The sequence below is a fragment of the Pan paniscus genome, chromosome 2, assembly GCF_029289425.2.
Source record: "Pan paniscus chromosome 2, NHGRI_mPanPan1-v2.0_pri, whole genome shotgun sequence".
In the NCBI taxonomy this organism is placed as follows: Eukaryota; Metazoa; Chordata; class Mammalia; order Primates; family Hominidae; genus Pan; species Pan paniscus.
This window is the reverse complement of record NC_085926.1, coordinates 14,686,981-14,714,886: the sequence shown is the minus strand read 5'-3', so window position 1 is coordinate 14,714,886 and position 27,906 is coordinate 14,686,981. Positions and strand designations below refer to the sequence as shown.

Below are 27,906 nucleotides of genomic sequence, written 5' to 3'. Positions count from 1 at the left end.
AAGATAATTTAATGGAGAAATTTATCTTTTTAAAAAAAAGTACTGTTGGAACAATTGGCTATCCATATGTAAAACAAACAAACTTCAATTCATACACTATACCTTATATAAAAATTAACTCAAAATGGATCATAGACCTAAATATAAAACATAAACTATAATACGCTTTCAGAAGAAAACATAGCAGAAATTTTTGTGACATTGGGTTAGGCCAGGAATTCTCAATCTTGCCACTATTGACATTTTGGACTTCATAATTCTTTGTAATGTGGAGCTGTTTTGTGTATTACTGGATGTTTAGCAGCATCTCTGTCCTCAACTCACGAGATGGCAGTAGCACCCCCTCCCTAGTCGTGATAATAAAAAATATCTCCAAATATTGTCAAATATCCCCTGGGGGGCAAACTCATCTCTGGTTGAGAAACACTGGGTTAAACAAAGGGTTTTCACACATGACAACAAATCACAATCCAGAAAAGAAAAAACCTATTTCAATTAGACTTCATCCAAATACATTTTACTCTGCAAATACACTGTCAAGAGAATAAAAAATTAAGCCAAAGGCTGAAGAAAATATTTCAAGTCACATATCTGATAAAAGACTTATACCCAGAATAAAGAACTTTCAAAACTCACAATAAGAAAACAATCCAATTTTGAAATGTGCAAAAGACTTGGATACTTCACCAAAGAAAATATATGAATGGTAAATAAGCCATGAAAAGATGCTCAACAACTTTAGTTATTAGGGAAATGCAAATTAAAATGATAATGGGATATTACCACATGTCTATCGGATGGCAAAAAACCAAACCCCAACAATATCAAGTGCTAACAAAGATTTGGAGCAACTGGAACTCTCATACATTGTTGGTGGACATGGATAATGGTACAGCTACTTGGGAAGACAGCTGGCAGTTTCTTACAAAGTCAAACATGCATTTACTATAAACCAGGCAATCTAGCTCTTAAGTATTTACCCAAGTGAAATGAAAACTTAGGCTCACATAAAAGCCTGCTCACAGTATTTATAGCAGTTTTATCATAATCAGAAAAAGCTGAAAACAATCCAAATGTCTTTCAGTGGTTGAATGGACAAACAAATTTTGCCCATCCATGCCATGTATTATATACAGAAAAAAATTAACATTAGAAGGCTTGAGGCTGTTATCTTTAGAAGAACTTATTTACAACATTAGCCCTTGGCTGGTGTCTGGGAACTTGGCACCCTGCTCTATGCCTAGACTGCAAACAATGTGATTTATGCTGAATACCTGTTTTCCTTCTGGCAGCCTGGAATTTTGCTAGTTGCTAGGCTTAGGGTGCCTATGTGACCAGTACCCACTAAAAAGCTTGGGTTTGGGTCCCTAGTGGGCTTCCTTAGCAGAAACATTGCACACGTTACTGCATTTTTTTCTGCTAGAGAAAGGAAAATGCTAGGTGTGTCCTCTCACTGTGCACCAGAAGACACACCTGTGTCCTTCAGATTCTACCTGTGTCTTTTTCCTTTGCTGATCATATCATGTATCCTTCCATTATAATAAACCTTATCCGTGAATACAACTATATAATGAGTCTCATGGGTCCTAGTTAATCTCTGAATGTGGGGGTGATGTGGGGGCCCCCTGAGACAGAACACTACTCAGTAATAAAAAGAAATGAACTGCTGATCCATGTAACAATATGGATGAATCCTGTATGTATTACACTAAGTTAAAGAAGATAGATTCAAAAGGCTGTATACAGTAGAATTCCATTTACATGATGTTCTGGAAAATGCAAAACTCTATCTACAAAGAACAGATTAGTGGTTGTCAGGGATTAAGGGTGAGGGAAGGGTTTGACTACAAAGGAATAGCATAAGGGAATTTCTTTCTCTTGGTTGGGGGGTGATGGAATCGTCCTGCATCTTGGCTGTGGTGTGTGTATGTATAGGGAAAAACAGAGTATATATACGGCTTGGTACTGTTCACAGTTTCAGACATCCACTGTGGGTCTTGGAAAGTATCCCCTGAGGAAAAGAAGGACTGCTGTACTTAAAATGGTCAATAAACAATGGAGGGTGCTCAGCCTCTATAGTCATCAGGGAAATGCAAATAAAAAACCACTTTGTCACTAAGACAACACATTTCATCATTACAGAATGGCTGTATTAAAATGATTGACCATACCAAGCATTGGTGAAGATGTGGAGCAACTGAACTCTCAGACACACTGCTGGTGGAAGCAGAACGTAAAACGACCATGGTGGAAAACGGACAATCTGTACTAGAAGCTGAACATACACATACTCAATGACAGCAATTTCACATCCAGGCATATGCCAATCAATAGTAGCACAGTTTGCTACTACCTAAACAACCAAATATTCATCAACATAGAATGCATACTTTCTGGTGTATTTACAATCGATTATTATTATTATTATTATTTTTGAGACACAGTCTCGCTCTGTCGCCCAGGCTGGAGTGCAGTGGCAGGATCTCGGCTCACTGCAAGCTCCGCCTCCCGGGTTCACGCCCTTCTCCTGCCTCAGCCTCCCGAGTAGCTGGGACCACAGGCGCCCACCACCACACCCGGCTAATTTTTTCTATTTTTAGTAGAGAGGGGGTTTCACCATGTTAGCCAGGATGGTCTCTATCTCCCAACCTCGTGATCTGCCCGCCTCGGCCTCCCAAAGTGCTGGGATTACAGGCGTGGGCCACCGCACCCGGCCTAAAATCGATTATTATAAAATAATGAAAAAGAAGAAACTATTGCTATACATAACAACATGCACAAATCTCACAATCATAATGTTGGGACAAAGATGCCAGACACCAAAGAAGACACACCAAAGAGATCTATTTTAATCAGGTTTTAGAAAACAATAAAAACTAATCTCTGGTGTTAGCAATCTTCCACCTGGGAAGGAGGGTGAGATTGGTCATTTGGATGGGACAAAAGGGGGCTTCTAAGGAGCTGGTAATGCTCTATTTCTTGACTTGGTAGTTATAGGATATGTTTACTTTGTAATATTAATTGAGCTACACACTTAGGATTTGCTCATTTTTCTGTATGCATTTTATATTTTTTGAAAAGTTAAAGCATGAAAAATATTTTAATACTTTTTTAAAGTTAAAAAGAGATAAATCCCAGGCCAGGTGCAGTGGCTCACGCCTGTAATCCCAGTACTTTGGGAGCCCAGGCGGGTGGATCACATGAGGTCAGGAGTTCGAGACCAGCCTGGCCAACATGGCAAAACCCTGTCTCTACTAAAAATACAAAACTTAGGCAGGCGTGGTGGTGCATGCCTGTTGTCCCAGCACTAGGGAAGCTGAGGCAGGAGAATCGCTTGAACCCGGGAGGCAGAGGTTGCGGTGAGCTGAGATCGTGCCACTGCACTCCAGCCTGGGTGACAGAGAGAGACCCTGTCTGAAAAAAAAACAAAGATAAATCAGATGATGTCGCTTCCTTATGGAATGGCCTTCCATAACACTATCAAGGCTACATGACCAAACTCCTGCCTACGTCTCGGTCGTCAATTCGCGTCGTTGTCCCCTTTTCCACCACACTCCAGCCTCACTAGCCTTCTTACTCTCTCACACATACCAACCTCACTCCTGCCTCAGTGCCTTTGGACTTGCTGTGCCCGCTGCCTGGTGTTCCTTCCCCACTTCTGTTCCTGGCCGCCTGTTTATCATTCTTTGCATCTTGGTTTCAATATAATCTCCTGAGAACTGCCTTCCCTCATCCTCTACCACAGCCCATCCCACACCACTTTCCAGCCACTCTCTATCACAGATGCCAGGCAACATTTTCTGTAGAGAGCCAGGTAGTGAATACCTGAGACTTTGCAGGCCTGACCCTCAATGTCCACTGTCACAAGGAAGTGGCTGTAGATGATATGTGAATGAGTGGGTGTAGCCGTGTTCCCAGAAAACCTTATTTAAGGATTCTGACATTTAAATTTTTATATCATTTCCCCTGTCATGAAATCTTCTGATTTTTTTCCCCCTTCAAGCACTTAAAAATATCAAAACCATTCTTAGCTCACCCACAAAAAATTGGCAGCTGGGCCAAATTTGGTCCATAGCCAACCCCTGCCCTAACCCATTACTCCAATTATTTTCTTCCTAGTCCTTATCGCTGCCTAAAATTATATCATTTATTCATGTGTTTATCTCCTCACTTTACTTGCCCTTGGAATTTAAGCTCCAAAAGAGAGGGGCCCCATCTGTTGGGTTCACTATCCTGTGCCCACTGCCCATCACAACACCCGATGCTGCGGAAGACGTGAAGGACCAAGCCAACCTGGATGTGACCTTGGCTTTGGTGTGGATTTTGGTGGTCTTCTTCCGAACTGGGCTCACAGGAGCAGACTCAGGCTCATCCTTCAAAGTCTCTGCAATTGAGGATTCCAGGTGGCCTGACTGAGATCGTAAAAGACTTTCTCCTGAGTATAAACTTAGCTTGGGGAGCCGCTCGGGATGAGTTCTGGATCTCATCTTGAACCGAACAAATTCTTCCTCCTCCTTTTTGGTGGGATATTCAATGGTAAACAGACCTGTAACAGAAGATGCTGCTGTCATTTTCCCTTCATGGCCAGGACTCCTCTGCCCCTGGTCCCAGACTGGAAACATCTAAGTGCACCTTGGCTCACCCCCATCTCCTCCCCTCCGCTCTCACTGATTCTCCGGCACCTCCCCTCTGCTGTCCAATACAGTACTCCTGTCCCAGTGCACTCATCAGTGACACTGCCAAATGTTGGGTTGTAAGAATGAATAGGTCTCCTTTCGTACTCATTCTTCAAGACACCTAGGGCCTGTTCCATTCAGCCTGTGTCCTCCCCAGCACCAAATGTAGAGGCTAGCTACACAATGCATTCCTGGCCCATGCTGTTCCTTCCTTGAGAATGCTGTTCCCTGTGTCTCCAGCTTTAAGTCAATTCCAACTACTTTGTTTGTTGTATTGTATTTATTTATATACTTGTCTTGCTTTCCCTACTAGACTGGAAAACTTCTAAGGCCAGGGACCTCTCATCTCTTCACTCACCAACATTTCTCAAATGTGGGTGCTGAGCATGCAGAGGCACCCCAAGACAGAACTCCCAGACTCCGGAAATTCCCAGTGGGGGAGCAGGATGGGGGACATAGTCACAATGCTAAGTAGTAAGATGTATAATTAGAACATGTACAAAGTGCTGTGGGATCCTTTCTTTCACTTGTGTGGAAAAAAAAGAAAAAATAAATAATTAAGTGCTATGGGAGCCCAAAGGAGGTGTGACCCATTCTGCTAGGGAAGTCAAGGAAGGCTTCCCAGAGAAAGGGGCAATCGACATCTCTGGGGACAAGAAGAAACTCCCCAGAGAGACAGTGGGGGAAGCACAGCCCCTCCATGCCCAGCCAGGGGGTGACACAGAATAGGGTCAATGTATCCTTGTTCCCAGGCCCATCAGCAGTCAGGAGAGGGGCTCAGAGGTGGAAGGGTCCTGAGGCCACCCATGCTGGCCTTGGGGGATCTCTGTGGGCCTAACAGGGACAGCCTAGAGAGGTGATTGCATTTTTCTCTTCTGAGATCCACAAAAAGAAGGGAGGAGCAGGGGCTCCATATGGATGATGGGTGATATGAGAAATGGAGCTAAAGGTGAATGTAGATGTGGGGTGGGGAACAAGAGGGACACAGCCAGCTACCGAGAAACCCAGGAAAATAAGACAATCTCATGGAGATGTGCAAGACACTCTGGGAGAGAGCTCAGAAATGCAAGTGGGCTCACGTCACTATTCTTAGCTGTGTGGCCTTAAGTGACCTGAGCCCAGTGGGACCTAAAATGGGGAAATATCTCTGCTATGCCTACTTCCCTGGACATTCAGACTGAAGATGGAATGGGCGGTAAAGGTCTGTCCCTTGAGATGACCTGCCAGAATCTCAGGACTGGGGAAGCCAACAGATAGGCCTTCGCCCACCTTTCAGCCTCCTTACCTGCGGCCAGCAAGATAGAATTAATGAACTGAGTCACTGTCTTCTGAAACCGCTTCTTGATCTCAGCCAGGGCTCGGCTCATCTTATACACCTTGTCGTCCATGTTGCTGATTCTGCGGTTCAGCTGGAGAGGGGCAAAGGGGAGGGCGGGTGTCACCAGCCCCTCAAAGAGCCAGCTGCCTAGTCCAGGATAACTAAGACTTGCTCCGGTTCAGAGGATGTGCTATTGCCTGCCCCCCCACCCCTACCTGGAACACACCTCTCTCCCTCTCAGCCCAGTGAGTTCCTGCACACAGGCCCAGGCCTGACTCATGGCCTCTCCTCGGAGGGTTTTCCTTGATTCGACTGGGCAGAACTGCTTCTTGCTTTGAACTCTCATCATGCTCAATGCAGCTTGAAGATGGAAGTTAGCACTTTGCCAAGTGACAGCTGTGTTTGAGCCTATCTTTCCACTAGACTGCAAGCTTCTGGAGGGAAGGGACCGAGTCTTGGTCTCTTGTGTGTCTGAGTGCTTGTCATGTAGGTGCTCAGTAAATGCTATTGCATTCGTAAGTGGACGATAAAGCCTTCTGCAGAGCGTTCTCTGCCGGCCTCCCTCTGCAGTGGATGCTGCGGTGCATCCCCCAGGAGCCCCTTCATCCCTCCAGCTGTCAAAACAGTGGCTGCTGACATTGCCCAGCTGAGAACCTGCCTCTGGCCAAGGTTACAGAGGCTGACTGGTAATTGCAGGCCACAAAGGCCCAGGCCTTTTGCTTCCATTTGGGATTATGCTGAAGGATCATTCTGACTCCAGGGCTCCCCACGGGATCGCTGAGGCCTCTGCCATGGCTGCCCTCTCCCTCTGCCTTCCTTCAGACCCTCAAAGGGGCTGTTTCCAAGAGCAGTCTCCAGTAAACTCCTACATACTTGGTTCCTTTCCACAGTCTGTTTCCCAGGAGACCCAATCTAAGACCTGCTCTGAACAGCTGGGGCATGTCAGTGGCACTGCAAAATCAGGCCCAGTTTCCAGAGGTATTTATATTCGGTCTTTCTCTCTAGGAAGCCTTCCCTGATTTCCTCAGCCAACAGCAACTGCTCCCTCTGCTGAACTTTCACACATGTCCCTTCCTGTCCTTTCTGCCCTGGGTCCTGGTCTTTTTTTTTTTTTTCACTTCCTTTGTCCCTAAACTCATTCAGCAACTTGAGAGGAAGATCTATCATTTCTACATCTCCCACGTAACATAGAGAAGGTAGGAAAAAAACTCTCTTCTGTGGAATTTAATCCTCAAGTGGCAAGAGTGGGGTGGGCAGTATCAGATTTCCTGATGAACAACAAAGTCAGCCCACGAGTCCTTCTTTATGCTGCAGGCAGGAAATCTATAAAGGATGTCCCCAACAAATGGCAAAGTCTCAACCATCCTTCTGATTCTTGGCCCCAGTTGCTGCTTCTGCGCTCATCTTATTTATTTATTTGAAATTTATACCCAGCCTGCTTCCAAAAAGGACCTGAGGTGGCACACTGGGCTAATAAAGCATTTAAACAGAGGCTGTTGTCTCGCTTCCCAAGAGCTGCCTTGATGGAAATATTTAGTGAGGAGCCAGGCCTCAGGGCTGTAAAAGCTGGGACCGCCATTCTGCCTGTCTCTCTGATGGGTGGCTCTTTCCAGGGCAATGGGTGTCTGGGGAAGCCATTTAACAAGCTTCTCAGTGACAGGGACTTGGAGGGAGGAGCCCCAACACTCGGCACATTTTCTTGGAAGCTCCTTGCAGCTCTCACGGTCCAAGAATGCAAGATGAGCTAATTTTCTAAGCCTCAGGATTTCATGTAAAATATCCTGAGATGCTTAACCACGTGGTTAAGGTCAACATTTGGAAACCCTATTACCCACAAGAAAGCATATTTACTCATTGTTTCTGTTTATCTTGTTAGAAAGTTGTCATACATAGTACACATGCTTGCACTCTCAAAAGAGGTTATGATCGGAACACTTTTTTGGCAAGTGAATCTTGGTCAACATCAGCTTCTGCTTTCTATAATGCAGCACTGTTTTCAGAATCTGTCTCAATGTATTGGTCTGTTTGTCCCTATGTTACATTTCCTTAAGACAGTTATGCTCTTTGATTTACTGTGTCATTTTAAATAACCTCTCAGTCTTCTACTGCACTGCCAAACCATGCCTTGATAAGCTTCCCTTAATAGAGACTCTACCTTCTAGCCCAGCATGATCCACTAGAAATATAATGTGAGCTACATGTGTAGTTGAAAACGTCCTAGTTAGCACATTAAAAACATTTTTAAAAGGGAAAATTAATTCTAATTATCTATTTATTTAAACCAGTATATCAAAAATAGGGTATGTCAACATATCATCAAAATAGTCAATTATTAATGAGAAATTTTACATTCTCAATTCACACTAAGTCTTTGAAATGCAGTGTGTGTTTCCATGCAGAGCCCATCTCCATTTGGACTTGTCACATGTCAAGGGCTCAATTGCCATGTGTGACTCATGGCTACAATATTGGACAGCACAGCTCTAGACTTCTAATTCCAGCTTGAGGAGGTTGCTTTAAGGTAAGAAAATAAGACTTGAATTCCTAGGGGCTTTTCTAGGCCTAAGGGGCTTGTTGGGTACACAGACTGAGAGTAATTTTTCTCAGCTGCTCATGGGGGTCTTGAATTGCTTGTATCTTGGTTCTCAGCTGCATTCCAAACTTCAGAGATAATCAGACAAGAGGTTGCCAGAAAAATGAAGCATTGCCACAATTTTATGAGAATAAATAATTTTCTAATATCCGTTGCCTTTGATAAGAAAAGTAGACTCACATTTTAAAAACGCAATCTAAAAAGGTTTCCAAGAAACATAGATAGGTGACTTCATACCCAGTGCATACTTAATCACTGAACAATAGCTTTTTCTGGCCAGGCACGGTGGCTCACGCCTGTAATCCCAGCACTTTGGGAGGCTGAGGCGCGTGGATCATCTAAGGTCAGGAGTTTGAGACCAGCCTGGCCAACATGGTGAAACCCTGCCTCTACTAAAAATACAAAAATGAGCTGGTGTGGTGGTGTGCACCTGTAATCCCAGCTATTCGAGAGTCTGAAGGCATGAGAATCACTTGAACCTAGGAGGTGGAGGCTGCAGTGAGCCAAGATTGCACCACTGCACTCCAGTCTGGGCGACAGACAAGGCTTGGTCTCAATAAAATAAAATAAAATAAAATAAAATAAAATAAAATAAAATAAAACCAATGGCCTTTTAGAGTGAGAGTGTGGAACCAGATTGACAGGGTAGATGGATCAATAAGTAAGATCATTTATCTCAGCCCAGATGGACTCAAACTCTTGCGGGTAGTTTGCTCTTTGAAGTAACCAATGCATGCCGGATTCACAGGCACCTGTGTTTCTCCGGTACTTTCTCTCCTCCTCTCCTAGCAGATTCCACACGACCCTCTGGCACACCACAAGGGTGAAGCTAGATGATCATTGGTGCCCATGCTTTTGCCTCTTCCATTAGATTGAGAGAATTTCAGAGTTTAGAGGGAATGAGACTTCTTTATTTCTACACCTCCAGCAGCCAACTTGGCCTGCTGCAGGTGCTAATAAATGTTTATTGAATTTGTTAATGAATTAATGAAGGTGAAATGCTGCTGGAATGAAAATGTAGTGGGAAAAAGAAAACAGATGCAATGCTTTCCTCCAGGAGTAACAAAGGAGACCCCTAACAAATGCCCACACCCTATGTCCTTATTGGACGTTGGGTTGGTTGCCCTTGCTGGGCTCTGCCAGCTTTGGGCGTCTGTAAGCTTGTGGCATACAGTGGCAAATGCCCACACAGCTTAAGAGCTTCTTGCTCAGGATGATCATATAATCTATCATCCAAACCAGGACCCTTTTGAGGGGGACACATAGTGCCATTTACAATTGCTCCAGGTATATAATTGCTCTGGTATAAACTGGGACTGGCTCTGGGCAAACTGGGAAGTGTGGTCACCCTGCTTTTGCTTCTAGGAGCCTTCCCTTAGTGGGCAGAGTGCCCTGTGGGGAGCTCAAATAGTCTGCTCTACCCACCTGAGCTTTGGTTACCCCACCTTGTGTTGAGGTCAAGTGTTCTCTTTTGGGATATACACTCAGGGTGTAGGGACTGTGTCCTCTTAATCCTCTCCACCTGTCTCCCTGATGTTGACTTGACATCACCAGATACACAGTAGGATCCATGATGACCCACTGAATGAAAGAATGAGACTCCCAGTCTCCACTGTATTCTCATCCACCCAAAAAATATTTGGTAAAGATTTAATTTGAAGTAGTCCTCATGCTGGGCCCTGGGATAACAGACATTAGAGGGAATCACAGGGAATTTTCAATTTGTGGAGACGATAGGCTTGAAACGAAAGCAGTCTAGAATGGACGTTGTCACGGCCAGGGGGGCTGAGCAGAGGGAGAGACTGACTCTACCTGGGATGAGAAGAGGGTGGTAGAGAGAGGGTCATCAACATGCACTGGTAGTTTTCTACTCAGCATCATTTCTTCTCCTGGTAACAGCACCTTGATTTTCCTTTAGGGAAACTCTTCTGCCTTATCCTTTGCTCAGGTGGTTCATTTGAGAGTAATCTGACACATTGGCCCCCAGGATGGACATGAGCCTCAAGCCTACCCAATGGGAGCAATACATACTCCTGGCCACAGGGAATGTTTCACGCATGGGCAGTTAATAGAGCCAATGAGTGTTGATGTTGGCATTTCTACTGGAGTGTTTAGGAAACAGAAGCCCTCCTTCTTCCAGGGGCACTAAAGCTGGTATAATAATAGCCCAGAGATGTTCATGGTCATCTTGTCATCAACAGGAGAGAAACTCCTTGAGAATGAAGCCAACAAAGAGGAAAGCAGAGCCAAGAGATGCGAAGATCTGGTGGAATCATTTCAGGGCCTGGATCCAGCCATGCCTGAAACTGCGTATTGACAGACTTCTCAGTTTATTGAGCCACTATATTCTTTTTTCATGCTTAAGCTAGTCCACACTGGATTCTGTCACTTACAACTGGAAGACCCTTAATTAATATAAGAAGTTTCACAGGAAGGTGGTACTAAGAGTAGGTGGTGAATAATGGCAGAGGAAAAGGCAGGGCCTTGCATGGAAGGGTGGTGGGGAGTAAGAGCAAAGGCCCTGAGATATGAAACAGCAACCCACGTTGAGATGCCCAGGGGTCAGGGCTGGGTGCATAGTCTGCCTTGCCTTACCCGTTTGTCATATGCCATTCCATGGGGACAATTGTTGGCCGACACAGTGAGTGTTACTGTCTCATTCAGGGAGGTGAAGGTGACTGTGATGGAGTCCTGTCCCAGTACCTTTAGTTTCATTTCCTCATTCACCTGTAGATGAAGAAACAGTACTCAGAGAATCCCTGCTTCAACGGCCCCAGCCACCCCTTCCTGACCCACCACGAAGCACAAAGCCCCTGTTGGCTTGGGGCAGAAGATTTGTAAGAGCTTTCCAGTTCTTATGTTAGAATTCCGCTTCATGGAGAAGACAGAAAAATTCCAGGTTCCCCTGGGGGCCCACTGAAAAAGTAAATGATGCTTCCTTATTCCTACTCCTTCCCTCTCCAACTCAAGCATGAAACCCACTGTGAAAGAGTCACAGGTGTCTGGGAGATGAATCAGCTTCAGTTCTGGTAAAGATGAATTGGGAATGCAGCTTGGATCAGAGGGTAACCCTTTATCTCTGAATCAGACAGATGTGTCCACTCAGGCACAAGGTCTGACTATGACTCTTGTCCTACAGTGGTAGGAAGGTGACTACTTGGCAGGAAGTGCTGGAAAGCCCTCTGCAGATGGGTGGGAAGAGGTCAAAGAGGACCCAGAAGGGCCTGGGCCACACATACTCAGCCCCTTCCACAAATATGTCATTATTCTTCCCCTGAGGAGGAGCCAAAGATGGGTGGAAAAGGGGCAGCTACTCTTTATCATCACTTCCAAAAGAGTGGGATTTCCTTTAAGCAGTACTAGATTGGAGCTTGGGGAGAGTGAGTTGCCCTTATAACAACTCACGCCTTACTGAGAGCTCTGTGGTCTATGGGTGAGTCCCAGTTCTGCCTCCTGATAACAAGCCAGTTAGCTTCGCTGAATCTCAACTTCTTCCACATGAAATCATTGAACGGCTATTATTAGGATCAAATGAGATAAAAATGGTGGAAGTGGCTTTGTAAGCCATTAAGGCCTATGCCCAGCATGAGCAGATATTGTCAAGACAAGGTAGAGCAATTCACATTTAAGGCTGTTGAACAATTTGCATGTGCAGAGCACAATTTATACGCAGGGACCCTCCCGGAGAGCCTCAGAGTGTGCAGCCCTACACTGCTGTGCTTCTCTCAGTCTTCAATGTCCCTGACCTACAATATCCCCTTATCTACAAATACCCCCAGGATGCCTCTGAACCAAAAACAACAACAACAACAACAACAACAACAACAACAACAACAACAACAACCACTCTCTGCTTTGCTCCTTCCATTTCTTTCTACTATTCCAGTTGCTTGCCCAGGGGTCTACGCTTAACTTCCTTTTGAGTTTCTTCCTCACACCCTGCAGTCTGGAGACTAGTTCCCTCCAGCACCCTGAAAACACTGAACTATGACTTGCCAAGTCTTTTGACATCTTTGAACTTGATCACTCTCACTTAAAAGAAACCCTCGGCCGGGCACGGTGGCTCACACCTGTAATCCCAGCACTTTGGGAGGCCAAGGTGGGCGGATCACGAGGTCAGGAGATCGAGACCATCCTGGCTAATACGGTGAAACCCCGTCTCTACTAAATATACAAAAAAATTAGCCGGGCATGGTGGCGGACACCTGTAGTCCCAGCTACTTGGGAGGCTGAGGCAGGAGAATGGCATGAACCCGGGAGGCAGAGCTTGCAGTGAGCTGAGATCGCGCCACTACACTCCAGCCTAGGCGACAGAGTGAGACTCTGTCTCAAAAAAACAAAAAACAAAAAACAAAACAAAACAAAACAAAAAAACAAAAAAAAACCCTCCTCTCTCTTGTCCTCCTTCTAGAGAGATGTAGTATAGAGCCACGGTTGGGAGCTCAAGCTCTGCAGTTGAGCAAGGGTCAAATCCCAGCATTGCCATTTACCAGTTGGGCAATTTTAGACAAATTGGTTAACTTCTCTGAGCCTGGGGACAATAATAGTAAAAAGTAAGGTAAAAGTAAAAAGTTTTATCCCATGAAATTTTCTCATAGGATGGTTAGTCAATTTCAGCAGATTTCATAGCTTAGCATAGTACAGCTTTCATTTATTATCCTTGCTCCCTGGATGGTTTTTCTTTCTCTCCCCCAAACTCCCAAGTATGGCAGCTCTACAAACCACAGACTTGTCTTCTTGAGAGTTCATTAGCCAGCCCATTATATCCATTATCCCCAATCTCTCACCCTAGGTCAGGGTCCATGTCACAGTAGCCCAGAGAGATATGGCCACTGAACCAAATAAACATGTCTAAAATCATTTTGGTCACTGATCCTCTCAGAAACTTCTCTGTTTCCTCCCAGACACATAATCCGTCATGGAGTCATCTACAATTCCCTCTTCCTTTCATCTATCCCTTACAGGCCATGCCTGTGCACCATTGAGTTCTTTTATTGAAATGACCCCTTTAAAAAATATTGCCGCTATTTTTAATGCTTTTGGGTCTGGCTAGTAACTCCCCAACTAGTCTCTCCACTAGCCCACCCACTGGTCTCTCTCCAGTCAACCAAAAATGCTAGACTGAGCATTTCAGCCCTCAGCTTAAAAATTAACCAGCTGGATCTACTTCCAGTATAGCTGAGTCAGTGCCTGACAGGCTGCCTTCCTCATAGATAACTATAAGCTTGAAAAAATAAAAAAAAAAAAAACCAATGACCCAAAGGCTATGAAGAGTGAACAAATGCAGGCAGACTTTGAAGAGGAGTCAAAATTCAAAAGAAAGGAGCAGCATGGGATAAGGTTTACGGCTTTAGCCTGAAGGCAGGCCACAGTCATGGCCAAACTCCACCATCTTTCTGGCCTGCAGAACCCAGAGGACGGAACCTGGAGCAACCACAGTCACAGGAAAGTGTAGAAAGAATTCCAGAAAGGATGGCACCAGAGAAGGAGAGGCCAGAATTCTGTATATAAACTGTCCCTGTCTCTGGCTGATCCTTGAACCATGCTTGAGCAGGGAAGACTCAAGACATCTTATGGTTGAAGAAACAAACAAACATAAAAACTGAACTGAGATGTGAGCTTCTGCAGGTGAAACAAAGTTTGTGGTTTCAGTCTAACCAAGTTCATTGCCTGTTAAAACAAGAATATCAATACTCTTCCGAGAAATACACCAGAATTCAGACGCTCCACCAAATAACATTCACAATGTCCACCTACAGTCCAAAATTATTCAATATGTGAAGAACCAGTGAAGTGTGAGCTGTTTTCAAAGCAACAGATAATCAACAGAGGCCAACTCTGTCTGATAAGACCCAGACATTGAAATTTTCAGACAAGGACATTAAAACACTAATTTAACTACACTAGATGAGGTAAGGGAAAATGTACTTGTAAGAAATTATAAAATATGGAATCTCAGCAGAGAAATAAAAAATATAAAAGTAACTAAGTGGAAATTCTAGAGCTGAAAATATGTAAATCTGAAATTTTAAATTATTATATTATTATCATAATAGTAAAATGGAGATGACAGAATAAAGTCACTGAACTTGAAGACAGATCAAGAGATATCATCCAATCTCAAAAGTAAAGAGAAAAATAATGTGAATAACAACAACATAAGAGAGCTTTAGGAACCCTTGGGACAATATCAAAAGGTCTAAAATAGACATAATTGGAGTCTCAGAAGAAAAGGAGAAAGATTGGAGCAGGTTTTTTTTTTCCAAAGAAGATTTAGAAGATTCCCCAAATTTGGTGACACAAATTTAAATGAATTTACAGACTCAAGAAACTCAGTAAATGGAATAAACATGAAGACAACCACACCTAGATGTATCAGTTAAACTTAGAAAACCAAAGAAAAGAGAAAATCTTGCAAGCAGGTAAAGAAAATAAACAGTGACTTGAATAACTACAGACTTCTTATAAACTACAGAAGACAGACACAGAACAACATCTTTAAAATGCTGAAAGAAAATAAAAATCATCCCAGAATCATATCCAGCAAAAATATCCTTTAATAAAGAGATTTTTTTTTTAATCATGAAAAAAAACATTGCCAGAAGAATACATTGCCAGAAGATATGCACTTCAAGAAAGCCAAAAGAAGTTCTTCAGGCTGAAGAGAAATGGTACCAGAGGGAAACTTGGATCTTCAGAGAGTAATGAAGAACACTGGAAATAGTAAACATCTGGGCAAAAACAAATTGGCCCCTGCAGCCTCCAAGACAGCATGCAAACTCCCCAGCCTGACATCCAGTGCCTCCCACCTCCACCTGACACCATACATACCTCTTGCTCCACCTGTCTTTTACAAGAAGCACTTGTGACCTCTTAAAAATGCCACATTTAGTCCCAGCTTCAACCTTTGCAGACTCGGCTCCCACTACCCAGAAGATTTTTGCCTCCTCCTCCTCTCTATGTGAATCACACACACTCACCCCCATGCTACAACCCCAGGGCCACCTTGTTTTCCAGGCCACTCCTGACTTCACATGCCTCTGTTGTGCTCTTCTGCATGCAGTTCCAGGAAATATATAACAGTCAACTAAAATACATTGCTAAAACACTTTACTGATGTCAAAGCACTTTTCCCTCCGTTATGTCATTTTTTCTCATGAAAGTACCATGAGGCCGGAGGGCAGTTCTGGTGACCCACTTTGTATAGATGAGACAGCTGAGACTCAGAGAAGCTGAAAGGTTTTCGCAAAGTTGCACAGCCAAAGTCTGGCAAAGTTGGCACTAGTACTTAGCTCCTCAGGTTCTTATCCCAGTTCTCCACTTGGACACACTAACACACAACTTATGATGCCTGCCTTCAACTGATTTCTAATCTTGGATTATACACTTTTCATACAACTATGAAAAGGTAAACATTAAGAAAACAACACAACACACCCCTAGACTGGGGCTCTCAGACCTGGCCAAGCCTCAGAAATGTTTGTGAAAACCACAGAAATCCAAAACTCCTAACATACCAACTGAGTCAGGGTTGCTCTGGGGCTGTGCCTGGGATCTTTATTTTATAAAAAGTCCCAGAGGTGACTCTGATACGCAGCCAGAGATGAGAACCTCTTCCTGACATTAATTACCAAATGACTAATCCAAACTGTGTGCACTGTGGGAAGATAGAAATGGGTGTGGGATGGGATGCCACAAAGGAGGAGAGTCTGGGCAGGGCTTTGAAGGAATTTGGGAGGACATTTGCACTGGCAAAGAGAGGAGGGGGTGCATTCCAGGCCAAGGGAGTAGGAAAGGTGAGACATGTTCAAGGGAGTGAATATTCCTGAGCAGAGGTGTGGTCTGAGGAATCAGAGCATAAGGAGGAGAGTCAGTGGCCAGTGTAGAGGATGAACCAAGAGGACAAGAAACAGGAGACTAAGGGTAGGGTGCTGGAGCCCTCCCATGCATTCCAAGTGCTTGTGTCCACAACCCTTACTGTGGGGCTCTTCATCTCAGGCCAGCTTGAGTGGATGCTATGTTCTGTGATCTTTCTCTGAATCCCAACACTTGCCCTTCTCTCACAGTTCTTGAATCTGTGTCTACCCTGTGTTCTTATTAGTCCCTTAGACTTTTGAGTTCCTTGATGGGCTTTGTTTCTCCTTCCAATCTCTGATTGGTGATTCTCAACTGGGGGCAATTTTGCCCCCCAGAGGCTACATTTGGTGATACCTGAAGATATTTTTGGTTGTCACAACTGGAGTAGGGGATACTACTGGAATCTAGTGGGATGCTAAACATCTTACAATGCACAGTTATACCAAAGAAGTATCCATCCCAAAATGTCAGTAGTGTCAATGATGAGGAACTCTGCCACAGATAAGTGACAAGCACAGTTAGTTGCTTTATTAATAAGTTTATTAATTTATTATTAATAATTCAGCCCTCTTTATTATTTGTTATTTAATAAATGTTTGGTAAATAATTATCTGAACAGCCAAATGAATGAAAAAAGAGTTTCTATCTATCAGTCACTTTTGACTTCTAGATTGTTTTACTTTATAGATAATAAAGTTATAAAAACAAAAACGGAGGAGACCAATATAGAATTGCTAATTTTTATTATTGCCACACATAGGCATTAAAAATAAAGCTATCAACTACTATAACTGTGACTTCATAAAACACATTTTAACAGTAAAAACAGAATAATATTAATAATAAAAATTACACAGGAAGGATATTACCAAGAAATGTCTGTAAAGCAGCCAATAGTTTAGGCTGGTGAAAAGTTCCCTTCAGCCAACCTGGACCACCATCCACCAACTTGGGAACCTCTGAATGAGATTATGAGCTCCTTCAGGGCAGGATTCCTGTCTTACGGGTAGCCCTGGGCTTTTAATGCTAGGCAGTGCATGGCAGGATGCCCAGACCCTCCCTGTGACAGTGGTGCTCACTGCCACCCAACCTGTGCTGCCCATCCCTACCTTGTATTCCAGGGAAAGCAGGGTCTCTGTCCTGGAAGTCCAGCTCCACTTGTGGACTACATAGCCCTGCTGGTCATTGGTGGTCCCACCTTCCTCATCCAAGATTAAGACATATGGGCAACTAGGAGAGATACAGAAGTGAGTAGCTGCCACCGGGCCCCTGAAGGAAGCTCTCATCACCGCAGGCTATGGGCAGACAGGTCTGTAAGACTCAGTCCCAGGCTGGAGGAGTGGTGGAGTCCTGCAGTCAACCTTACTTTCCCCACTTGCTATGGTCTGAGGCCCCTTAACACCTGCTGATGCTACCGGAGGAGCCTATTCTGAGAGAGATGATGAAGGCTCAGGCCAAACCCAGAAGGGGAAGAAATGGGATTTGTGCTCTGTTGCCTAGTAGCCTGAGTGTATAATAGGCACCAAGATGGGAACTGGAATACCTATAACATAAGAGTAAGTCATTTCTTCCAAGAACAGTTCCTTATGAAAAGCCAGGCAAAGCCAGGCAAATCCAGATATGGTGGCTTACGCCTGTAATCCCAGCACTTTGAGGGGCTGAGGCAGGAGGATTGTTTGAGGCCAGGAGTTTGAGATCATCCTGGTCAACACAGTGAGACCCTGTCTCTACAAAAAATTTAAAAAATTATCTGGGCATTGTGGCACATGTCTGTAGTCCCAGCTAACCCAGGAGGCTGAGGTGAAAGGATCACTTGAGCCCAGGAGTTCGAGGCTGCAGTGAGCTATAATCATGCCACTGCACTTCAACCTGAGTGACAGAGTGAGAGCAAGACCCAGTCTCAAAACAAAAACAAAACAAAAAAGAAAAGCCAGACAATATCAACCTTTGGATGGCAAGAATATGCACTTTTCTTAAAAGACGCCACAGAAGTAGTGTGTTCATGCCTCTCCTTCACCTACTCCTGGTATAAAACATATTTTTTCCACTAAATAATTCTTCCATTAATATAACTAACAATCAAGATCTTAGTGCTGTGGGGTACCAAGTGGAGTAGGACTTGGGAAGGTGTCCTTCTTATTGGCTGTGACATAGATACAGCAAGGAAGGGCTGAGCCTTAAAGTTCCTATGTCCCTGCAGAAACAGCCTCAGCCCTGCCTCACTGCCTTACTAGATCTCTGGACACCGCCTGGCTTCTTCTTTAACCAGGGACTCGTAGTCACCACCTCAGTCTTCCCTCCATCACCCTCAGAGGTACTTCCGTGTGACTAGTACTCTCCCAGTCCACTTACCTGGTTTTTAGGTTGTAGTGAACACAGCCCTGGCCTTCAGTATTGAATAGGGCCAGCAAGGAGAATCCAGGTATGTCATTAAAGAGGCAGGTGATGGTTCTCCCTCTGCAGCATGTGGGGATCTGACATACAGCGACGTTTCCAGAGGGATAGCTGGCAGAAATGTTCAGGTAGAACTAACAGAAAACTCCCCTGGTTCTGCTCTCAGTTGTCCCATTGAAGCAAGTCCACATGTCAAAGTGTTAGCTATTTGGTGCATCATTCTCCATCTTCAAACACCCTCCTTGCATTTTGCATAAGTAACAATTATATGATTATGGAACCCAACGATGACCTAGCTGCTTTTCTGTATCTTCTATTTTCTCACAACCACCTTGTGGTAGGTAGTATTATCTTTCTCTCACAGATGAGTAGGGTCCCCCTGGGTCTAATGGGTTTCCTGAGACGTGGAACTTTCAGTATAAAACCTAAAAAGTCCCAGGCAAACCAGGATGAGTTGGTCACCCTAGATGAGGAATCCAAAGTGCAGAAAATTATCTGCCCCATGTCACATCACAAGGAAGTGGCTAGAGCCAGGATTTGATCTCTGAGGCCAGCAATATTTCTAATGCTATCAGGCTGCTCCCACTTCTGACCAATCAAGGAGGACAGGTAATGTCTCCTTGTTCATTTTCTAGTAAAGAGGCCCCAGGAAGCACTGGTCCTGACTAAGGAGGACATGGTGTGGGCAGCTACTGTCCTGTGTGCAGGAATTTCACAAGCAGTACTCCAGACACAGAAGCATTTCAGAATGAAAGCAGAAAGAAAAGGAAATGAAGAAAAATGAAGATTCTCAGGGACCTGTGGGAGGCCATCAAGCATACCAACATATGAATAATAGGAGTCCCAGAAGGAGAGACAAGAGAAATTAGGGTAGAAGGAATATCTAAAGAAATAATGGCTGAAAACTCCCCAAATTTGATGAAAGACAATAATATACATGTTCAAGAAGCTTAGCAAACTCCAAGTAGGATAAATTCAAAGATATTCTCATTGAGACACATTATAATTCAACTGTCAAAAGACAGATACAAAGAGGGAATCTTGAAAGCAGCAAGAAAAAAGAGATTAATCTTATATAAGAGATCTTCAATAAGATTAATGGCTGATTTCTCATCAGAAACCATGGGGTTAAGAAGGCAGCAATATGAAATATCTAAAGACCTCGAAGGAAAAAAATAAAATTTTGACCAACAATTCTATATCAAGCAAAATTATTCTTCAAAAATGAAGAAATTAAAATATTCCCAGATAAACAAATATTGAGGAAGTTAATCACTAGTAGACCTGCCCTGCAAAAAAATGCTGAAGGGAATCCTTCAGGCTGAAATGAAAGGACACTAGACAGTGACTCAAATTCATACAAAGAAAAAAGAACACTGGTAAAGTTAACTATATAAGTAAATATAAAATCCAGTATTGTATTTTCAGCATATAATTTTTCTTTTTTTCCTATATGATTTGAAAGATAAATGCATAAAACAGTAATTGTAAACCTATGTTAATGGGCACACAATGTATCTATAAAACATTATTCTCTGATAACAACATAAAGGGGGAGGGATACAGCTATATAGGAGCAGAGTTTTATATATTATTGTGGCTAAGTTATTAATTCAAACTAGTGTGTTAACTGTAATACACAGGTATATTAGTTTCCTAGGGCTATCATAACAAAGTACGATAAACTGGATGGCTAAAAGCAACATAAATTTATAATCTCACAGTTCCAGAGGCTGAACGTCCAAGATCAAGGTGTCAACAGGGTTATGCTTTGGAAGGCTCTGGGGAAGAATCCTTCCTTGCCCCTTGTAGTTTCTGGTGGTTGCCAGAAATCTTTGGTATTCTTTGGATTGTACATGCATCATTTCAATCTCTGCCTCAGTCACCACATAGCTTTCTTCTGTGTGTGTGTGTGTGTGTGCGCGCGCGTGTGCGTGCGTGTGTGTGTCTGTTTTCTCTTCTTATAAGGACACCAGTCATTGCAGTAGGGCCCACCCCAACAATATGACTGCATCTTAAAAATTACATCTTCAGAGCCCCTATTTCCAAATGTGGTAATATTCTGAGGTTCCATGTGGTTACAAATTTTGGGAGACACCATTTAACCCATTATACCAAGACAACCCTAGGGAAATAACTTAAAAATATGGAGAAAAGGAAATGAGAAGTAAATCAAAATGGCATGCTACAAAAAGTCAGACACAAAAAGTGGAAGTAATGAAGCAACTGAGAAACAAAGATGGTATACGACATATAGAAAACAAATAGAAAAATTAAAGAATTAAGTCCTTCTGTATCAGCAATTGCTTTAAACAGAAATAGATTAAACTCTCTAATCAAAAAGGCCAGAGCTGAGGCATGAGAATTGCTTGAGCCCAGGAGGTGGAGGTTGCAATGAGCCAAGATTGCACCACTGCACTCCAGCCTGGGCAATAGAGCGAGACTCAGTCTCAAAAAAAAAAAAAAAAAAAAAGCTGGCAGGATAAATTTTTAAAAACCAAAACAATTCAACCATATGCCGTGTCTAAGAGACTCACTTTAGATCCAAAGACACAACTTGGTTGAAAGTGAAATGATAGAAAAAGATATTCTATGCAAATTGTAACCAAAAGACAGTAGGGGTGAATATACTAAAACCATGCAAAATAGATGTTAAGTTAAACATTTTTACAAGTGACAAAGAAGGACATTACATATTGAGAAAAGGGTGAATGCCTTAAGAATATGTAACAATTATAGAGATATACACACCTAATAACAGAGCCTCAATATATATAAATTTAAAAACTGACAGAATTAAAGGAAGAAATAGTTCTACAAAAATAGTTGGAGACTTCACTACCTCATGTTAAATAATGGATAGAACAACTAGACAGAAGATCAATAAAGAAATAGAGGACTTAGGCCGCTTGCAGTAGCTCACGCCTGTAATCCCAGCACTTTGGGAGGCCAAGGCGGACGGATCACCTGAGTTCAGGAGTTTTGAGACCAGCCTGGCCAACATGGTGAAACCCCATCTCCACTAAAAATACAAAAAAGTTTAGCCAGGCATGGTGGTGCACACCTGTAATCCCAGCTACTCAGGAGGCTGAGGCAGGAGAATCACTTGAACTCGGGAGGCAGAGGTTGCAGCCAGCCAAGATTGCGCCACTGCACCCCAGTCTGGGTGACACAGTGAGATTCCACCTCAAAAAAAAAAAAAAGAAAAAGAAAGAAAGAAATAGAGGACTTGAACAACACTGCAAACCAACTAGAACTAACAGAAACATACAGAATCCCACCCAACAACAGCAGAACACACATTCTTCTCACATTCACATGGATCATTCTCCAGTACAGACAATATGTTAGGCCACAAAACAGGTCTCAATAAATTTTAAAAGATTAAACCATAGAAAGTATCTTCTTTGGTCACAATGGAATGAAACTAGAAATCACTAACAAAAGAAAATAGGGAAAATTCACAAATACATGAAAATTAACAACACACAAACAACAGGTGAATAAAGAAATCACAAGGGAAATTACAAAATACTTTGAAATGAATGAAAACAAAACACAACATGTCAAAACTTATGGGAGAAAGGCAAAGCAACACTCAGAAAGAAATTTATAGCTGTAAATACCAACATTAAATGAAAAGAAAGATCTCAAATCAATAACCCAATTTTCTACCTTAAGAAACTAGAAAAAGAAGGGCAAACTAAAGCAAAGCTAGCAGATGGAAGAAAACAATAAAGACTCAGAGTGGAGAAAAACAGAATTGAGAATAGAAAAATAGAACCAACAAAACCAAAAGTTGCATCTTTGATAAATCAAGAAAGCACAAACTTCTAGTAGACTGATTAAAAAAAAGAAAGACTCAAATTCCTAAAATCAGAAATGAAAATGGGACCTTACAGAAATAAAAAAAAAATCCTAAGACAATGATACAATAATACGAATAGCTGTACACCATAAAGTCAGATAACGTAGATGGACAAATTCCTAGAAACATATTAACTACCAGAAGTGACTCAAAAAGAAATAAAAAACCTAAATAGAAGTATATAGCAAGTAAGGAGATTAAATCATTAATGAAAAATCACCCAACAAAGAAAAGCCTAGGACCAGATGGCTTCACTGGTGAATACTACCAGACATTTAAAGAATTAATACCAATCCTCCTCAAGCTCTTCCAAAAAAATAGAAGAGCAGACCTGAACACTTCCTAACTCATTCTATGAGGCCAGGGTTATCTTGATACCAAAGCCAGACAAATACATAAAAAGAAAACTTCCCATATCCCTTATGACTATAAACATAAAATATCTTAACAAAATACCAGCAAACCAAATTCAGCAGCAGCCTATCAAAAGGATTAGACACCATGACCAGGTGTGGTTTATCCCAGGAATGCAAGTATGGTTCAACACACAAAAATCAATGTAATGTACCATAGTAATAGAATGGCGGGGGTTGGGGGGAATCATGATCACCTTAACTGATAAAGAAAAAGCATTTGACAAAATTCAATACCCTTTCATGATTAAAAAACACTCAACAAATTTGGAATAGAAGGGAACTCCCACAACATATTAAGAGCCATATATGAAAAAACTCACAACTAACATCATAATAAATGGTGAAAGAATGAAAACTTTTCCTCTAATATAAAGGACAAGACAAGGAGGCCTGCTTTCACCACTTCTATTCAAAATTGTATTGAAAGTTCTGGCCACAGCAAATAGCAACAACAACAAAATAATAAAAAGCCTCAAAATTGGAAAGGAAGAAGTAAAATTACCTCTGTTGGCAGATGACATGATTTTATATATAGAAAATTCTAAAGAGTCCACACAAAAAAATCTAGAGCAAACAAATAAATTTAGAAAAGTTACAGATACAAGATCAACACACACAAAAGAGTTGTCCCCATGAACACAGGATGTCTTTCCATTTATTTAGGTCTTCTTTAATTTAATTTGGCAATGTTTTGTAGTTTTCAGTGTACAAGTTCTGTACCTCTTTGTTATTTATTCCTAAGTATTTTAATCTTTTTGATGCTGTTGCAAATGGCATAATTTCCTTTTGTTCATTGCTTTTTTGTTCTTGTTTATACACCATTTTGTATTGCTTGTTGCCAGTGCTCATGGGTTGGATGAATTAATATTGTTGGCCGGGTGTGGTGGCTCATGCCTGTAATCCCAGCACTTTGGGAGGCTGAAGTGGGCGGATCACTCAAGGTCGGGAGTTCAAGACCAGCCTGGCCAACATGGCCAAACCCTATCTCTACTAAAAACACAAAAATTAGCCAGGTATGGTGGTGCACACCTGTAGTCCCAGCTATCTGGGAGGCTGAGGCAGGAGAATTGCTTGAACCCAGGAGGCAGAGGTTGCAGTGAGCTGAGATGGCACCACTGCACTCTGGCCTGGGTGACAGAGCGAGACTCTGTCTCAAAAACAACAACAACAACAACAACAACAAAAAACTGTTAATGGTATTACTCCCCAAAGTGATCTACAGAATCAATGCAATGCCTATCAAAATCTTATTGCCTTTTTTTTGTAGAAATGGAAAACCTGACTTGAAAATTTACATTAAATTGTAAGAGATTCCAAGCAACCAAAATAGTCTTGAAAAAAAAAAAGTGGGAGGACTCACACTACCTTATTTCAAAACTTGCTACAAAACTACAATAACCAAAACAGTGTGGTACAGTCATAAAGACAGACATACGTGTTAATGGCTTAGAATTGACAGTCCAAAAATAAACCCATATATCTATAGTTCTACAGTCAATTGATTTTTGACAAGGGTGCCATGACCATTCAATGGGGAAAGAATGCCTCTTAAATAAATGGTACTGGGACAATTAGCTATCCACATGCAAAGGAAAGAAATTGGAACCTTATCTTATACCACATACAAAAATTAACTCAAAATGCTTCAAAGACCACAAGACCTATAAGTATAAACCTCTTAGAAGAAAACACAGGGGGCCGGGCACGGTGGCTCATGCCTGTAATCCCAGCACTTTGGGAGGCCAAGGTGGGCGGATCACCTAAGGTCAGGAGTGAGTTCAAGACCAGCCTGACGAACATGGAGAAACCCCATCTCTACTAAAAATACAAAATTAGTCAGCGTGGTGGTGCATACCTGTAATCCCAGCTACTCGGGAGGCTAAGGCAGAAGAATCGCTTGAACCCAGGAGGCAGAGGTTGTGGTGAGCTGAGATCACGCCATTGTACTCCAGCCTGGGCAACAAGAGCGAAACTCTGTCTCAAAAAAAAAAAAAAAAAAAAGGAGGAAAACACAGGGGTAAATGTTATAACCTTGGATTTGGCGATGGTTTTTTAGACATAAAGCCAAATGCATAAGCAGCAAAAGAAAGGTGGAAAAAATTGGACTTCATCAAAATTTAAAAGTTTTGTGCATTAAATGATGCTACTGAGAGAGTGAAAAGGCATATGACAGTATAGGAAAAAATACTTGCAAATCATATACTGATAAGCATCTACTATCTATGCACAATATGTAAAGAACCCTTACAACTTGTTTTAAAGAAAGACAACTCAATCTAAACATGAACAAGGACTTCAATACACATTTCTCCAAAGAAGATACACCAAAACACACACACACACACACACACACATGAAAAGATGCTCTACGCCATTCGTCATTAGGTAAACATAAGTTAAAACCACAGTGAGATACCACTCACACCCACTAGAATGAATGAATGAACATTGAGACAGGTCTGGGGTCTGAAGCTGCCAAGTGCAAATCAATTATAGCTTACAGCTTTATGATATTCCCAGTGCAGACATATCTTTTTTTTTTTTTTTTTGAGACGGAGTCTTGCTCTGTTGCCCAAGATGGAGTGCAGTGGCTCGATCTCGGCTCACTGCAAGCTCCACCTCCTGGGTTCATGCCATTCTCCTGCCTCAGCCTCCTGAGTAGCTGGGACTACAGGCGCCCGCCACCACACCCGGCTAATTTTTTGTATTTTTAGTAGAGACGGGGTTTCACCATGTTAGCCAGGATGGACTCGATCTCCTGACCTCGTGATCCGCCTGCCTTGGCCTCCCAAACTGCTGGGATTACAGGCACGAGCCACCACGCCCGGCCCAGACATATAATTTTTGCCTGAGAGCTTGACCAGCAATATCTATGAAAACAGAATCGACTGCTGAGCCCAGTGTTCTATGGAAGCCGTTAGGTGAAAGAAGAGTTTTCCAAACATTTTCTGTACTTGAGAGGGATCAAATAGCTGCACATGTGTTCTGACCATTTGAACACAGTAACAGAATTTCTCCTTTAAGATTACTGAGTTCAACTTCCTCATCTTATAATCAAGGGAAGTGAGGCACAGAGATCAAGTGACTTGTGCAGGGTCACCAAAAAGAACTGAGCCTAGAGCCCTGGTCTTTTAGGACTCCCAAAGAGAAGAGCATTAATTGCGAGGATGTGATCATTGCTGGGGTGTGAGTCAAGAGTGCCAGTAGCAATGGATCAAAAATTTGGGTGATCTCTCAGACCATTTGGGGGTGGGGGGTGGGAGGGTGCTCAGAATTCTGGGACAAGTGAGAGAACAGAGATTCCTGCAGGCTAGGGTGCTGTGCTCTTATCATACACAAGCCCACCCTCCTTTCTGATGCCCCTGACAGAAGACTAATTCATAGACACAGCTTCATGAGGAGCTCAGGGAGATCATCCTATTAAATGCAGCAAAGAGTCAGAAAGAAGCGGGGGTGGGGCACAACACAACCCATTGCAAGCAGCAGCGGCTCTCGAAGGAGTCAGCTGTGTTAAATACTGGAGGACGCGCTGCAAGCAGGGCCGAGCAGAGTGTGATGAATGGATTCATATACGGTCTGAGAAACAATAACACTTCTTTGACAGAGTGCTGAAATCTGAATTCCCAGTTCAGTCAAGAGGAGGCCAAAGGAAGCAAGGGGGCTGCTGCCAGCAGAGCCTGGTTGGGGGGCTTAGCCTTTGTGAAAGTGGTTGAGACAGCCCAGAGACCCGTCCTCTCCTCCAAGAAAGGGGCAGGGGATACTGAGTGCCCAGTGATTTTATTATTAAAATGAGATCCACTTCCATCTCCCTCTACCCTGCTCTGTACTGGAGGAAATAATCCTTAAAGGTATAAAAATGGTACCCAACAAAGGACCCTAAATTGAGGTAAGGAGGCCATGAACCAAGGCCTAGCTTGGCCACAGAATTCCTTTTGTGGCATACAGTCAGTCACACCATGCCTTTGGGTCTCAGTTTTCCGATTTCTACAGTGAAGGGGCAGAAACAAATGACTGTGTTTCACATCCATGACATTTTATGTAACTCTAGACTGTGTAACCTGGAATAAGTGCTTTGCCCTCTCTGGCCTCAGAGTCCTTGTGGCCAAATGAATGAGACATCTGTGATCTGGTCCAGCTCTAGAATATGTTGGGTTTGGGCAACAGGACCCCCACAAAGAACACAGGGTACAAGGTGACTTCCTACCCAGACATTCTGTAAAGGGAGCCCTCTCTTTTGCTTTTACCACCCAAATTCAAACTCCTCTTCACTTTAAAAGAAGCAATTACAGTTGCTCCCTCTGAAGTACAAATGGTCTATTAACTTCATTATCTGACTTCATTGCACGTGATAGATACTCGATACACATCTGTGAGTGAAGAAAATAATCAGACTCAAATCACTCTGAGGTATGCACAGCCCTCAGGGCTCACCCTCCAAGGAGATTTGTCTTTTCAAACTCAGATCCAAAGACAGGCTTCGGAGGTTGGTAAATGCCCTGCAATCACAGGTAACGCCTTACAGGCATGTATAGATAAGTGCTTATTTCTAGGGAGAAGGTCTATAGCTTTCATCAGATTCTCAAAGAGAAAATGTGTCTCCTTTTGTTGCTCCCACATCCAAGGTTGGGACACAACTAGCACTATGCTCATGAGCCCAGTCAGATCTCAGCTGCAGAGCAGTCAGGGCCCAGGAGATAGCGCATTTGGGGTGAGGTCTCAGGCTCCAAGGATGTTGATAGGTGAAGTATCCAAGGACCACAGAGCTTAACCACTGAGCCAGGGAG

General features: G+C 42.9%; 1 protein-coding gene across 5 annotated transcripts in view; it reads right to left on the bottom strand.

The window, feature by feature from the left end:
• C2H3orf20 (chromosome 2 C3orf20 homolog) overlaps positions 1–27,906 on the bottom strand; it is a 101,908-nt gene that overhangs the window by 40,161 nt on the left and 33,841 nt on the right. For all 5 annotated transcript variants that reach the window (XM_063602719.1, XM_055109521.2, XM_055109523.2 and 2 more), the window contains exons 8-12: positions 18,797–18,949; positions 17,554–17,674; positions 11,183–11,314; positions 5,962–6,085; positions 4,294–4,546 (exon numbers count right to left, since the gene is read on the bottom strand). In XM_063602719.1, the coding sequence (XP_063458789.1) occupies positions 4,294–4,546; positions 5,962–6,085; positions 11,183–11,314; positions 17,554–17,674; positions 18,797–18,949 (783 nt within the window). The remainder of the gene's footprint in view (positions 1–4,293; positions 4,547–5,961; positions 6,086–11,182; positions 11,315–17,553; positions 17,675–18,796; positions 18,950–27,906) is intronic.